The sequence below is a fragment of the Nematolebias whitei genome, chromosome 17 (genome assembly GCF_014905685.2).
Source record: "Nematolebias whitei isolate Nwh7 chromosome 17, NemWhi1, whole genome shotgun sequence".
Lineage (NCBI taxonomy): Eukaryota > Metazoa > Chordata > Actinopteri > Cyprinodontiformes > Rivulidae > Nematolebias > Nematolebias whitei.
Window position 1 is genome coordinate 25,608,265 of NC_056514.1, and position 16,189 is coordinate 25,624,453.

The 16,189-nt window shown below is 38.8% G+C and overlaps 2 protein-coding genes across 2 annotated transcripts in view; both read right to left on the bottom strand.

Moving 5' to 3' along the window:
- The window catches only part of LOC119423985 (speckle type BTB/POZ protein), a 21,093-nt gene extending 5,174 nt beyond the window's left edge, over positions 1-15,919 (bottom strand). Inside the window, exons 1-8 of the mRNA XM_037691422.1 lie at positions 15,839-15,919; positions 5,020-5,220; positions 4,794-4,915; positions 4,459-4,610; positions 4,237-4,364; positions 3,969-4,146; positions 3,791-3,846; positions 2,800-2,922 (exon numbers count right to left, since the gene is read on the bottom strand). Of these exons, the coding sequence (XP_037547350.1) occupies positions 2,800-2,922; positions 3,791-3,846; positions 3,969-4,146; positions 4,237-4,364; positions 4,459-4,610; positions 4,794-4,915; positions 5,020-5,097 (837 nt within the window). The 5' untranslated portion in view covers positions 5,098-5,220; positions 15,839-15,919. The remainder of the gene's footprint in view (positions 1-2,799; positions 2,923-3,790; positions 3,847-3,968; positions 4,147-4,236; positions 4,365-4,458; positions 4,611-4,793; positions 4,916-5,019; positions 5,221-15,838) is intronic.
- On the bottom strand, positions 13,013-15,315 carry LOC119423983 (piggyBac transposable element-derived protein 4-like). Its single transcript, XM_037691421.1, has one exon. It carries the CDS (start codon positions 15,052-15,054, stop codon positions 13,282-13,284), a length of 1,773 nt encoding a protein of 590 aa, XP_037547349.1. The 5' UTR covers positions 15,055-15,315; the 3' UTR covers positions 13,013-13,281.
- Positions 15,920-16,189: the final 270 nt, after the last annotated feature.

The following is a 16,189-nucleotide window of genomic DNA, read 5'->3' on the forward strand; positions in this document are numbered from 1 at the left end:
AATGGTCTAACACTGGTCTAACTATGGTCTAACAATGGTCTAACACTGGTCTAACAATGGTCTAACACTGGTCTAACTATGGTCTAATGCTGGTCTAACAATGGTCTAACACTGGTCTAACTATGGTCTAACAATGGTCTTGAATTTCCTCCATTTGTACACAACCTGTCTGACTGTGGATCGGTGGAGTCCAAACTCTTTAGAGATGGTTTTTAACCTTTTCCAGCCTGATGAGCATCAACAACTCTTTTTCTGAGCTCCTCAGAAATCTCCTCTGTTCCTGCCATGATCCACTAAGCAGACTTTGATAGATCCTTGTTCTTTAAATCAAACATGGTGTCCACTCACACCTGATCATCATCCCATTGATTGAAAACACCTGACTCTAATTTCACCTTCAAATTAACAGCTAATCCTGGAGGTTCACATACCGGTACTTTTACCACTTACAAATATGTAATATTGGATCATTTTCCTCAATAAATAAACAATCAAGTATAATATTTTTGTCTCATTTGTTTAACAGTGTTCTCTTTATCTACTTTTAGAACTTGTGTGAAAATCTGATGATGTTTTAGGTCATATTTATGCAGAAATATAGAAAATTATAAAGTGTACACAAACTTTCCAGCACCACTGTAAATAGCAGGTACCATTAATTAAGACATAAACTATAAAAATTGTCAACCTCATCTTAAAATCAGCCTCACGTATAGTGTCACTGCAGGGTGAGGTTAGAGTGAAATAGCTCCTTGAAGTCTGAAAATGGGACCATCTTTAAGTTCATACTTTGTTTTTGTACCATCACAGGCCCTGATCTATCTTCTATCTAAAACACTCCCTACTTTGATTTAAAATTAAAGCTTTAAGATTGAAACTTGTACATCTGAAATTATTTTTTATCCGTACTAAATTCTGAAAACGAATATGATTGGAATTTACCGGTAGGTTCATTAAAGTTTATTACATTTCTCCTAAAATTAAAACGAAACGCATTATTTAAAATGCTCAAATTGTCTCTAATACAGCATTACAGCCTCGTTACACAAAGTTGCAGGACTCAGTATTTGCTGGAGCGCTGTGCGACATGGCCAACAGCATTTCCATAGATCTGAGGACTTTCTTGATGTTAGCCAGTTAAACTTTGATTTGGTTTTATTATGAAAGGTGAGGTCTTCCTGTGATTCAGGAGGATGCAAGAAACAAGATTCTGCAGCTCATCAATCGGCTTTTAAACAGTTTAGAAAATTATCAATGCACATTCTGCACTGGCCGGCTCTGCTCAGTATTTAGGAGAAAAATAATTAAAACGTGAAAACCTATAAGCAAATTTAATGAATCCCCAAGTGGTAACGAAAGGAAATACACTGCACTTATTATAACTAAGCATCAAAATTATTTGACAAAAAAAAAGCAAAAAAATAAATAAGGTAAGCTAAACTCGCTGTTAGATGAAACTAAACAGTGTAATATTTTTTTCTTTTAAATCAATAAATATATTTTTCTATTCTCAGATCAACAAAGTTATTCCATTAGTAGATAAGAAGTTTGTTTGCAGTCGTGTGTGTGAAGGCAACTAAACAAGACCAAGTAGAAGTACTGTTGCAAATGAGCCTTTAAATACATACCAACATTTACTTCTGATTAATTCTCCATTACCTAATTTTGGACAAACCTACTTGATGCTCTGCTATATTTTAAAGACTTATCAGAAAACATTAAAAAATAATCCTCCGTACAAGCATTTCATACCATTTAACAACAAAGTTTAAAGAAATGTGACCCAGCTTCGGTGAACACAACAATTCAGTAAAGAATTAACAAGAGCCTGACATCATTCTCCACCTGAGAAGAAGGAAAAAAAACATCAAAATTGTGCTAATCTTTATAACTCAACGGTCTACAGACATTTTTACTTGTAGGATAATTTTGTAGGTGAATTAAATCATGGGGCCAGAAAAAATTAAAAGCTCTGGCGAGGATAAGAGAAGGGAGATCTCAACCGCCAAACATACCGTATTCTCTGCCCTATAAGTCGCATCAGTTCAAATGTCTAATAAAGTGGAAAAATCCATAAATATGTTGCTTCGCTGTATAAGTCGCATCTATTATGCATCACCGCTAATAACCCGGAAATGTGGGCCAGGGTTGTGCCAAAAATCGATTGGCTGCCAAATGGCGGCCGCGGAAGCGTGCACGGGAGGACTTTAACAAGAATTTAGCAAGATAACCACCTAAAAACAATTATTTGTTTGCTCGAAATTATAGACATGGTGTCTCAGTTGAACTTTTACTTAATAAATGCACTTCAATGGTCAAATCAGCTGCCTTTCGCCGGGGTGGTGCAGCGAAACGAAGCCGATTTGACGGTTGCTCCAAGCGAGCTGAACAAAGGTGGCAGTCTTTGGCAAGCTGACTGTGTCATTAATAGCCACTTTTACCTATTGCATGACACAACGGCATGCCATACTGCTCGAGTGCCATCTAGTGGCTGAAAATGGTAGTGTTCAATATTTTCAGTCAGAATAAATGAAAACGGTCATATCTCAGTGAAAAACTGGTTTATAAATATGGAAAAATCCATAAATAAGTTGGTTTGGCATACGAGTCGCAGGGCATGCAAATTATGCAAGAAAAATGTGACTTACAGGGCAAAAAATTTAGTACTTGGCTAAAAACATGTCACCAGGATGAAGTGTCTAAAAACATTTTATACTAACGTAATACTCCCCCTTTGAACGTATTGATCAGTTTCACCTAACACATCGACACGTTAGCATTAATGCGCTCATAAATCACCTTATCAGCTGCTGCGAGCAGATCGTCGGCCATCTTGTCCAGGTTGGGAGCCCTGTCTGTGTAAATAAAGCACATCATCTCCTTGAACACTTCAGGCTCCACATCATTGATCTCCACACGGTTCTGAGAGAGAAGAAAACAGGCATCATTGTGACAACATATTCTCCATGCTGCGAGGTTTTTCTCCATCCTCTGGCTCTTTACATCACCCCCCCACACACACACACACACAAATACAAATATTATTAAATCAGAAATCTGTGGATTAAATCAATCATGAAAGATATATGCAGTGTCAATAAGTATCACTAAATTTTATTCTAAACACCAATGACCACCTTTGTTCTCAATTAATCCCATCATGTATTTAAAGTAATCCTGCATCAAATCAAATATTAATACGTTCCAGCAGGTTTCTCTTGAAGTGGACACTCAGTTAAAACTAGAAAAATCATTAATGATTCATTTGTGTTCACAACCATATTCTTAAAATAATGCCTCATCTGCTGCTTATAATAATATCCATATTATATATTATATATATTATCCAGATAAAATCCAAAGACATGAAAAATATTTTATTTCTAAGTTAAATTGTTTGACTTTGTAAAAAAGTTGCAACATAAAAAAAATAATCTAATGATCCAGTAAAAAAAAAAAAGAGAAAAGCGTTTTTGTGGCTACTCCTGAAACATCATCTCTTACAGTCACAGGAAGAAAAATGCGAAGGAGAAAAAAAAAGGCAATTCTGTTTCTGCAGCTTTGACAGTGAGGGATGAATCTTGACCTCTAAGTCCAGCAGGACAATTGCATTTCAGGCGCAGCATCATTCAGTTTCTCCAAACACCTTTGCGGTGCAGCCGTCTGACCGTGCACAATCCTTCACTCACTTTAACTCCTCCGCACAGCAATGAAGATATGAGCAGTCAAGCCATTCAGGAACAAAATCTATTTATTTATGAGAATTTTTAAAAAAGGTTTTAGATCTCACCTTTTTGCTCTCCTCCATCTCATGTTCAAACATGGCGCTGAATACAGGAGACCGTGCTGGGAAGGGAGATGATGCACGTTAATGAGAAGATGAGGCGGTTCAGACTTGTGCGTTACAAGCTCTCAGGTTTAAACTAAAGAAACGAGTCAAGGACTATGAACATGAATCCCATCTGTACCTGCCAGGATGGCTTTATGGGCCTGAAACTCCTGGCCGGCCACGCACAAGGAGCAGTCAGTGAAGCGCGAGTTTTCCCACAGCCCCCCCAGCTCGTCTGCTAGTCGACAGTCGGGCACCTTCACCATGTTCATAGTGTTCTGACCAGATATGTTGACCGAGTCCTGCACCACGCTGACCTGATGGACAGAACGTCACTGAAAACTACACTGGAATGAACACAGGAGGTGTGTGAGGGGGTGCTGATCAGTAAAAAGTCATGCATGTACCTCACAGAAGAGTGTGAGCTTGTCATCAGGTAGAAGACCATTTGCTTCATCGAGGAGGAAATCTCTCCGGATGAATTTCTTAAAACCCCAGTCTTTTCCCTGGACGAAGCGATACGCCCTCTGGCTTTCTGCAGAGAGGCCACACACACCAGAGATAAGTTTAGAACAAATACAAATAAAAAATGTACACTCCACAGAAGACTATGATGGACCAAAGCTCACCCATGGCTTTGGTCTCCTCCCCCTTGGCGTTGAGAATGGAAAACTTGAACTTTGCTCGCACCTCTGCCTTCGGACAGCTAACCAGCAGCAGGTAGAGGGAAAGATAATCTTTGCTCTCCTCATCCAGCCCTTTGGGATTCACCCGCAAACACCTGGACATGCAGTGAAACTCTTGATCAAACAGAGGTGAAGCTGATAAAGTATTTATAATGTGTCTTTAACTCATTCCTGATTAGAACATATCGTTTTATTCTCCTTCATTCCCATCAAACAGGGTGGTTTGGTTTGGTTTTTCTGCAGTCTATTTCCTGTAATGAAACAAATCAGCAAATCACCATTTCAGTTTGTCGTTGGCTCCTGAGGAGAAGGTGGAACTTTTGATGACCTCCCCCATCTCCTCGCGACAGAAGCTGAAGTTGTTGATGGTCCACATGTAAGAGAACTTCACTACTTTAATCTGTTCAAAAAAAAAAAAAGCACAGCAAAGCTTGGATTGATTCAAAACAAAGTTACGCAGCATGTCACATTTGACACATGATGTCACGTGGTCCGTGTGGTTACCTGTGTGTAGCACCAGCTCTCCGCCACAGGCCCGCTGGACATTTCCGCCGGGGGAGGGGGACTCGGGACTCTTGACATTGCCAGTGTGACAGGAGGTGTTTTGGGGTAAGAGGGTGAGAAGGAACGTGTAGCTTCCACTCGTCAGTGTTCAGTCCTGATGTCCATCTGTATTAGGACGTGCCAAATGGAAGCAGACCGCCCCTACAAACAGAGAAAAAACTGTTCAGCCTTAAAAACCTTCTTATAAAATCAAAGAGGCAATCCATCGTCTAAACATGTGGTCACACACTGCTGCTATTCTTTTTATTATTCCACATGAGCCTCAATATCATTTATTAGATGAATTGTCCCCAACTCACTGGTGGACAGTTTGTGATCGATGGCACCGTGTCTGTTTTACGATCAATAGCTCCCAGGTTGTAATTAAGTTTAAGAATGTACTGTAAACAAACAAAGTGCCTCCCCAGGACTGTTGATGGAGGTCAAAGTGGACAAAACCAGGCTACTAAATTACCTTCCCTTCACACAAACACACAGCAAACCCCTAAAATATTTGTACTGCAGACTATCAAATACAACTCCCACCCTGACACTGAGCCCATAAAGCTCATATATGAAAGTTAATTAAACCCAATGTCTTCAAGAAGTCGAACTGAGCAGAACACGTAACACTTGAAAATAATCTGTCACTCATCGGTTTTGTTTGGATGAAGCGTATTTGTAAGATGAACACTAATTTATAAACTGCATGGCGCTAGAGCATGTGGTAGCCTGGAAATAAAAACTAATAAATGACTTGCACTAATATTTAAATCTGCCTGAACTTCTTTGGTTTTATATAGAAAGTGGTGAAGGCTGCACAGAAGTCTGTTGGAGTCAGTCTCCCCACCATCACAGACATCTACACCTCCAGATGCAGGAAGAGGGCCAACTGCATCACGAAGGACCCCACTCACCCAGCACACACATGTTTTGCCCCGGAGGTTGAGGAGCATTAAGTTTAGAATCACTAGACTGAGGAACAGCTTCTACCCTGAAGCTGTTAGACTCATGAATCTCTAACTAGGATAATCACTGTGAAAAAAATCACTGTAATGAAATGACTGAATGTTGATATGTGCTGCTGATTATCCATGATGCTGATCTCATGCTGATGATTATTTCATGTTGCTGTGTTCATTCGTCCTCATCTGCTCACATACTCATGTTCGTGCTGCTGTTGTTTGACACATTGTTTTGTACTATTAGTGCTTAGTGTATTCTTAGTTCATCAGTGTTTCCCTTACCAATATAAAAATGGGGTGCCCCACCCCATCAACAGAACTGAGCACCCCATCTACCAAATCGACCCACACCCCCAAACAAATTGAATAATATCAGACTGGTTTGGTATTGAATTGTTTTTAGATTGAAACATATTACTGCCATTTTATAAAACTTCAGAAATTTGTGTAATCTTGTGGAAAATATGTGCCTCGACATCTTAGTAACTCTAATCTAGCATGAATGGCAAATATTGAAGCAGTGAGGCTCGCTTCAGATCCATTTGATGAATGTCTGAATGTAGCAGCAAGAAACAATCATAAAAATGATCATTTCAATATCACTAACTTGTAGGAAATTAAGACTCATATTTACAGACATTCCATCTCAATTTACTTCAATCACAGAGTCAATTTAAAATAATTTCTGTATGAAAGACGGTTCTGTTCTGAAAACTAGGCCTGTCACGATAACAAATTTTGCTGGGTGATTAATGGTCTCAGAAATTATTGTGATAAACGATATATTGTTTGAAATTTGACAATAATTAGTAATTATTGTCAAATTTAATAATAAATGTTGGTTCATTTGTTTTGTGTGCAGTACCTTTTTATGACCTCCAAATGACAGTATAAGACTGAACCGAAAGATGGATAGCGAGGGAGCGAGCAGCGTGTCTCTTTAAGAACAATGGGAAAGAGGTCCCTTGACGTGACATGGGCGGTCTCTCCTTCCTTTTTTTCGGTTCTCTAATTGGCGGACACTCGGTGTGGTTTGAGCTCTTTAGCATAGCATTTTTCACACAAAGCTTTTAATAAAAAATAAAAAAAAATCAGTAAACAAGTTCTCAGCTTCTTTTTTATAGAGAAAAACAACTTTTTACACAAAGGCACGGGTTTCAACAATGAATTTTGGAGCTTCGACAAGACGGAGGTTTTTTTCCCTGAGGTTGGCCTGTTAGCTTAGCTTCTCAGCTTAGCTGCTTGATCCAAAAACACAATTTTAGATGTTTAAAATGGATTTTAACGAGAAAAGAGAAAGGGAGGGGTCAATGAAGAGCACCGGAGTTGAGCCTTTTTTCATCCGGTGTCTTCGGTAGAAAGAGAGAGACATGAAGAAACGATGAAGCCGATAAATGAAAACGAGGTCGATAATTTTCATTAATCATGCGATTAATTGATTTATTGTTTATCGCAACAGGCCTACTTAAAACATCAATTGAATGAAAAGACTATCAGTGTTCTTGATTCTCCAACAGCTTCCACTGGCAAAATGGAGAGCAAAAATGATAGGGAACGAAAGTACAGGGAAAGAAAATTAAAGGTAAAGTGATAGAGAAGCCAAATGAAAAACCAAGAGGCGAATGATGGATGAAAGATGGAGCACCATGACTGGAACCATTCACCAAGATAAATTGATACCAAAAGAGGTTAGACAGAGACAAAAGAAGATCAAGCCGAGCTATGAAAGAGAAATCAAACACAAATCTGAAGACAGCTGAACGAGTCCAAGATGTGTTCTGCATTTTAACGATTGGGCCTCGAACCAACCACTCAAGATACAGACTTCAGGAGGTTGACTAATAAAGAGCCGAAATCCAAATTTATCTTAGGAATGAGCTTATAATTACTTAAAGCGCTAATTAGCATCATCCTAAAAAGCACAGAGGCTCTTTGTATGTTTTTCAAATGAATAAAATAGTTATTAAATTTTAGATTTCTCATACACTGCTGTTACACAAAGCAGCCGATGTTTAAATTCCTTGAAACTGATCTATTGTAAAAACAACAGATCAATTTCAAATAATTTAAAGAATATATATATATAAAAGGAAATGAATGCCATAGAGGAGGTAGAAAAGAGAGCCTTGGCATCCCCCAACACAAACTGAGTAATATTGTGTATGCTGTTCAGTGTCAGGAGGGTGATCAGTCTTACATTGGGGAAACTAAACAGACACTGGCCAAAAAGATGGCCCAGCACAAAAGAGCAACACCATCAGGCCAGGACTCTGCAGTCTACACTCATCTGAAGCCAGCGGTCACTCTTTCAGGCATAAAGATGTACACATTCTTGATAGAGAGGAACATTGGCTTGAGAGAGGTATGAAGGAAGCAGTCTTTGTGAAAAGAAACCGTCCATCCATCCATCCATTTTCTTACGCTTATCTGGGGTCGGGTCGCGGGGGTAGCAGCTTAAGTAGGGAGGCCCAGACTTCCCTCTCCCCAGCCACTTGGGCCAGCTCCTCTGGGGGAATCCCGAGGCGTCCCCAGGCCAGCAGAGAAACATAGTCCCTCCAGCATGTCCTGGGTCTTCCTCTGGGTCTCCTCCTGGTGGGATGTGTCTGGAACACCTCACCAGGGAGGCGTCCAGGAGGCATCCTAACCAGATGCCCGAGCCACCTCAACTGGCTCCTCTCGACGTGGAGAAGCAGTGGCTCTACTCTGAGTCTCTCCCGGATGATCGAGCTTCTCACCCCATCTCTAAGGGAGAGCCCAGACACCCTGCGGAGAAAACTAATTTCGGCCACTTGTATCCGAGATCTTGTTCTTTTGTCACAAACCAAAGCTCATGACCATAGATGAGGGTAGGAATGTAGATCGACCGGTAAATTGAGAGCTTTGTCTTTTGACTCAGCTCTGTCTTCACCCCAACAGACCATTACAGCACCCGCTTCACTGCAGATGCCACATCTAGCCGCCTATTGATCACTCACTCCATTTTTCCCTCTTTCATGAACAAGATCCCGAGATACTTAAACTCCTCCACTTGGGGCAGGACCTCCTCCCTGACCCAGAGGGCACTCTACCCTTTTCCAGCTTGAAAAGAAACGATTAATTGTTAGGCTGATGGTCCTCCTTTGTCATAGGAACAGCTAGTTCTGGCTGTCACCAGCAAACTGGTTGTTAGATCTTGGTGATAACTTTAACTCTGCAAAAGCCAACCAATTTATCAGCCCCGATTTCCTTAATTTTGGGAAATTGGCAAAAACTTACATGAAAAACGGATTTTACCTTTTTTTTTTTTTTTTACAGTTTTAACAACAATTGTCTTAACTTCATTTATATTTCAAAGCACTACCTCATGGCCAGTTAAAACAAGTTTGTATTGTTTCTAGGATATTGTTCAAATGTATGTTTTTCAATAAAATAATATTGGAAAATTGAAGGTGCATTGTGACCTTATAACACCTGAGAGTGTCAGTATCGGCCAAAATCAGAATCGGCAGGTCAGGCTTTTTAGAAATCGGTGATCGGCCAGAAAACTGCTATCGGTGCACCCCTAGACAGAAGAGTATTCAATTGAAAAGCAAACTTGAATTTATCAGCAATCCAAACACTTGACAATTTCTTATGTAGGTTTTATGTTATTTTTTTTAAATCGCAACTGTTCATCACAACTTCTTAACCCCACAGTGACATTCATACACTGCTTCTAAAATGGTAAAACTAGTGACAAAACAATAGAGAAAAGCCGTAAAGAATTTACTTCAGTAGAAAGTACAGTATGGGTGATTTCACAATAAGCATTCCTTAAAAAGCAGAAGCAGCGCTGCAACCCAGAGTATAATAAATAAACTGCTCCGTGTTTGTATTTCAGACCAGGACTATGTTTTAAAAAATATTAACATAGATTTAAATTGCCAGGGCTAACTTTAGTTTCCAGTCTGAGTCTGAAAACCAAGACGATACAGACAAAACATCTAATATATGAAACAAAAGGTTGAAGTTATTTTTCCCTGACATTTCAAATCCGTCTAAAAAAAGAAGAAATCAATCTTTGTCGAAATTAAAGACTGAAAGTATGAAGGCATTTCAGACTGCAATTTCCAAGAGGGTTGAAAAATAAAATTGCAAACCTTGTCAAAGTGTCAGTGAACACTATGTCTGTTTCCAAAGCGTTGGTCTTTTAGGATTGCAGCAAGCCACAGACAAACCTTAAAACTATAATTGGTACAGGGGCCCGGGATCGATTGTGGGGCGCGTGTTCGGCCTCTGTGGAAGCCATTTCATATTCTGCCCTTGGTCACGGCACTCCTCCTTCCCTAAAAACTCAATCTCAGTAAAGTATGAACTATTGATTTTGCTACAGCGATCAGCTGGCCTCGCTCTCATCCGCAGACTTTGTGCGGGTCCACAATTACAGTGAAGGGGATTTGACAGGGCAAAAAAAGCATTAGCACCCCAGCTTCACCTTCTGTCTGTACTTCCCAACAAAAACCCTGCTCACTTCACCAGGAATAGGAGGTTAAATGGAGGAGGGACCTCAATGCATATCTAATGTGTTCGGTCACATTGTTCATACTTTAACCAACAGTTACACCGCCTGCGTTGACCTTTGAGGGCAAATCCTACACAAGGACCAAACAAGAATACAAATCTAAACAAAACTACAGCAAGTATTTTAAAATGTATAAGAACTAAGGTTTACATGAATCTGGTCAGAGCCAGTTTACTTTGGTGGAATTTAAACTCCAACATTTTTGCACAATTTTTTTTCAGAGGTATCAAAATAAATGAGTCTTTGAAACCACAACTATTTATTGCAAATATAGATTATTCCAGCTCTACAGAAGTTTACTATGCAAGCTATATTTGTAACAAAATGTCATGTTGTTAAATAATAAAACTAGTCTATTTGTGAAGGGAATTGGGCAATAGTTTATATTTAAAACATGATAATATAAAACTCTATTTTATGTGTTTTACGCCAAATACTTTTAAAGTTGATAGAATTCCCAGACTCTAAGTCTAACCATCTTGGACTGATGTTAATAGTGGTAGTTCCCATCCCCTAATCTGCTGCTTGTTCTGGTTGAGTGGACCTCCAAACATCTTTCCAAAATATTGTTCACAAACTCTTACAAACCAGAAACAAACCCAAACCACCCATTAGTACACTGAATACATCTATTTTGAAAAACAGAAAATAATGTGACTTCCTGAGCATCACTTGTAGTGAAGCATTTTTTCCTGTTATCAATCTGCCAAAGATAAAAATGACAGCAAATGGCCTTCAAGGGGCTGTAAATAACGCATGCTTTGTCTATAAAAACACAGTAAATTAAGGTATTTTTAAACATTAAATGCTCAATACATTACCAAATGAGAAGATACACCTGACACACTGCTTTGTTGCAACGCAATTGAACGTCTAAAAATATATAATGACTTTTTGACACGTTTTACAAGTACACCAAGTGAGACCTGTCATTTTAAAATGTTATCTTGAAATTATACTGTTATTATTAGCTAAACATAAACCATATCTGTCACATTAAATTTAAAATATTATTTAGGATGCTACTTACACATACTTCTATTTTAATATACATTACAAAGAGGGGTTGTTTTTAGTGTAAATTGATAAAAACTGGTGTCTATTAAATCAAATGTTAATTCTACTTAATGGTAAGCTTCACTACTAAATTTAGTATAATTATACTAAATTACTTTTGTTTAGATTATACTAAATTATTTAGTATAATTACACACACATACTCCCCCTCCACTATAAGGAAAACTGAGGATGTTTTCTTTTATGTGAGACTGTTCTTTTTAGTAGTCGCCTGGGTTTGGTTCTGTAAACACTAGAACAAGACTAGGATCAGGACCAGGGTAGAGCTTTTTGTTTCGTTTGCTTTTTTTATAATTATCTACTGCTATCATTCTTTGTTAAAAGCAGGTCTCTCTTGTAAATGAGTCTTCGAGGATCAATGACTAACCTTTATAAATAAAGGTTGAATGAATACCAAGTTAAACACATAACACATTTTGTTGGAAAATGTTTTGGCAGTTTGAGAAAACAAAAAGTATTAATAATTTAACAAAGAAACAAACTGCAGGGATATTTTAAAAAGATAAAGCCTCATTTCTTTTCATTAAGAAATATTTTAATAAATACCAAGAAAAAAAAAGTATATTATGAGGATCCTTTGTGTGGTAACATGCAAGAATACATTTTTGAGACCACCCTGCAGCTCGCACGTGTTTTTAAGAGTTGCAAAAAGTCAATGACAAGCAGTGGATTATATTTATGCAGGTCAGCAAAGTAAAGGAGCTCAGCTATACACCAAGTGATGGGTGCACCGACGGCAGAAAAATGAAAATCTGGAAAATCTTAAAAGTATTTCAGCTCTATTTCACATGACAGGTTTTTCATTTGGCAGCAACAAAGTGAATTTAACAAATGCAAGATGGTGTTGTATGCTGAAATGATTACTACTCACAAAATGTCCTTTTTAATCCCATTTATCACACACTATTATCAAGAGTTAAATTTCCCTGGATGGCATCAGTCTGACTGAAATGTTGCCAGGACTGTGTTTCCTCTTCTAAATGACTGCATGAGATTAACACTGATCTTTATAGAAGGGGTGATTTTAGCAGTGAAATCACTGCAATGGTGTCCAGTTTTATTATTTTTTTACAACTTACTCAAACCTCTGTGCCCATAATCAGGCTTTTGTATGAAAATAAATAAATCTCCACCCCATCAGATATGCATTGAATTTACCATCTATCACCAAATAAAAAATATAACAGCTTAAAATTGATACTTATGGAAACTATCCATAGGAAAAGCATAAACGTAAAAGAGAAATATAACTTTGTGTAATGACAGATATAGTCTGCATATTTGAATGAAGGCCTGAAACCGTCTTGTCCTTACGCTTTAATTAAATCAAATGTACACTTTCATTTCATTTTAAGGCATGTTAACCCTTGTATTATGTTGAGAAAAAAATACGTTTATTATGTTGCGGGTCATTTTGACCCGCATTGTGTAAATCCACTCAAAACAGTCATAAAATGAAGTTAAACCAATAAGAACTTTATTTTAGATTATACAAATATTTAGAAGAGATGAGAAGTAGAGATATACACTTCCAACACTATATTAAAGAACTCCTGATTTCAATTTTTCCCTCTTCACGAACCCTTTTTTTTTTTGCATTTAACTTGCCGCATTTTCTCGGGTTTTTGACAGTCAACATTTTCAGCGTTCCCCACATGATGGACAGAATGTGACTATGTGCTTTTTGCAGATGTATTTCTTGCATCTCACACAAGAGGTAGTTGTTTTACTGTCATCTCGAGAGGGACAGACTTGGCATCTTTTGCGTTTCTTTGTACCTGTATCCAAAGGATCCATTGTGGGTTGGTCAGATGCCCTGCCCTGGACCTTTGCGATGACAGCAGCAGCTGCTGGGGATCTAGCTGGCCTGACCCGGTTCTGGATCTTTGGAGTGACGAGTGCTTTGCCTAGTTCTTCCAGGAAAAGTCGACGTCGGTACAGTTTGCTGGCATTCCACTGCTGGTTGATCTCAATCCACAGCACATAGGCATTGTAAGCAGACACATCCAAAATGTTGTAGAAAACCACCAAAGGCCAACGGGCAGTCTTGCGCTGACAACTATATGTTGCTGTGACTTTGTCAAGATTGTCAACTCCCCCTTTTGTGGAGTTGTAATCCAGAATCATTTGCGGTTTCATGTCCTCTCGTGTGCTCAGAGATGCGTCTTTGTGCATTGTGCTCATCACAAGAACATTCTTGTTTCTTTTTGGGCAGTAAGAAACAAGTGTTGTTTTCTCTGTGAAAGCAAATTTTGAGGAATGCAGAGGTCTTCCTTGCATCTTCAGAATCTCACTGGGAAGTTCTGGCTTATTTTTTCTGACTGTTCCCAACATAGTCAGCTTTCTCTTCTGAAGTTCATCTCCAAGATGGTAGGATGTAAAGAAGTTGTCACATGTAATGTTATGACCTTGCAGCCCTTCAGTCATCTCCAAAACCACACGCATTCCCTGATTCTTCTCAGGTCTTCCTCCAGGTGGCTTTCCAGTATATACTTGCAGGTTCCAAACATAACTGGATTTTGCATCACAGGCTGCCCACATTTTGATGCCATATTTCGCAGGCTTGTTTGGCATATACTGTCGGAATGGACAGCGTCCTCTGAATGGAACGAGGCGCTCATCGACAGTAACATGGGGGCCAGGATTATACAATAAAGGCAGGATTTCGACCCATTTATTCCAGACATCTCTGATTGCTGCAAGTTTGTCTCTCTCACGTCGATCAGCTCTGGTGTCACGGTTGTCAAATCGGATCACACGAGAGATCATGTGAAATGTCTCCAAAGACATTGTTGCTCGGAAGATTGGCCTTCCATTCTCTTCATTCCATAAACTTGCAGTTGCTTCACCCTTTGACCTGTATACGCCAGCTAACACCAGGATTCCAATGTAAGCATGCAAGTCAGTCGGATCCAGTGGCTTCCATTTCTCTTGAAAGACACGCTTCCCCTCCAAGTTGGTCATGTTGAGGATTATCTTCTCTATGGGTGGGGATATGAAGAGCTGAAATGCTGATTCAATATCATCAACTCTTGTGACAGCAAATCTTGTAGGACCAGGAATCATTTTGATGACATTACAAGATGACAATCTACCTTGGCTTTGGTGTGGTGATGTTGACCATTTTATTTTACCATCTTTAGATGTCCATGTCCCCTCTGTGGATGACGATTGTTGCATTTCTTGGTTTTCATCTGAAGAAGGGACACCTGCAGACTCGTCCTCTGAATCCTCCTCATCATGGGAAAATTGAAAATCTGGATCATCAATGGCATTGTCCTCTGGCTCTGAAGGATCCTCTGTCTCTGAAACCTCTTCCTCTACATCACTATCCCAGTTCATAAGCTGCGAAAAAGCTTCTTCAGCTGTAAATCGTCTGGAGCTCATTTTTGGTGTTTCTCCAAGAACGGGCATGGAAACAGTGACAAGGACAGGGGAGAGAAAGTCCCTCTTCCACACACACCTGGTTCTGAATGTTTATTCAGAGGCAATCAAAATGAAGTACATCAAAGACTTTTTTTTTGGATTTTTAACAGCTACTCTGTGTGCGGGTCAAAATGACCCGCAACATCATCTTTGTATACAAACTGTGTGCAGACATTTAACAACACATCAAAGAGTCCAGATTTTACATAGAAGTTCATGACCCTAGAGGAGAAAAAGTCACAACATTTCATGGAAAAAAAGAAAGGATAACCTGCACTTTGATCAACACAAAAATTGAAACGGGTCAAATTGACCCTTAACATAACACAAGGGTTAAACTAACAGTACTTATATCGATATGTATATTTAAAACAGAATCAAGATTTGACATTCAAGCGAAGACAGGTAATCAACCTGCTAACAATACATAATCGACACGTGTGTCCTAAAACTGACAATATTTAAATTCACGCAGAGCATTGTACTGATAAATGAGACAGCACATTAGGTCAGATCAGCGTGTAAAATTGATATAAATTTATGAAATCTTGCCGGTAATCTTCATAAGCTAACGGTAACATGGCTGCTAACTCCATCGAGCTAGCTAAACTGGCAGGTTAGCTGTAATCACTGTGGAGCTAACCTGAGCTAAACCAAAAGGTCGGGCTATTATCGCAAATTAACTTTAAAATATAATACCACTGCCTTTATTGTACTAATTTAGATTATTGTTTATATTACGGCTCTTATGTTGATTGATCAAAGGACTCACCCTTTTGTTGAGTTCAATTAAACGATAGCAGTCCGTGGTTTGTTGTTGTTAGCTAGCAGCTCTCGATAGTGCCGCTTTAACAACAGCGCCCCCTAAAGGCACGGAGGAACACAAAATCCAGTAATATGTAGAAAACGAGTCCTCTAATAATACACTAAATAATTAAACTAGTTTGGCAATGTTTCAATGAATTTGTCTTCAAGTTATGTTTCTCAGGAATAAGAGTACTATTTTAATTTATTTATTTACAGCTTTAAAAAAAAACTGTACTCTTGGAAAGGGGAATGTGACATCTTAATCATAGGAAATGGTCCCAAAACTTCCATTAAAGATGTAATGAAATGCATCTAA

Coding starts and splice junctions, on each gene's coding strand:
- LOC119423983 (XM_037691421.1), bottom strand. CDS start 15,054: ATGCCCGTTCTTGGAGAAACACCAAAAATGAGCTCCAGACGATTTACA.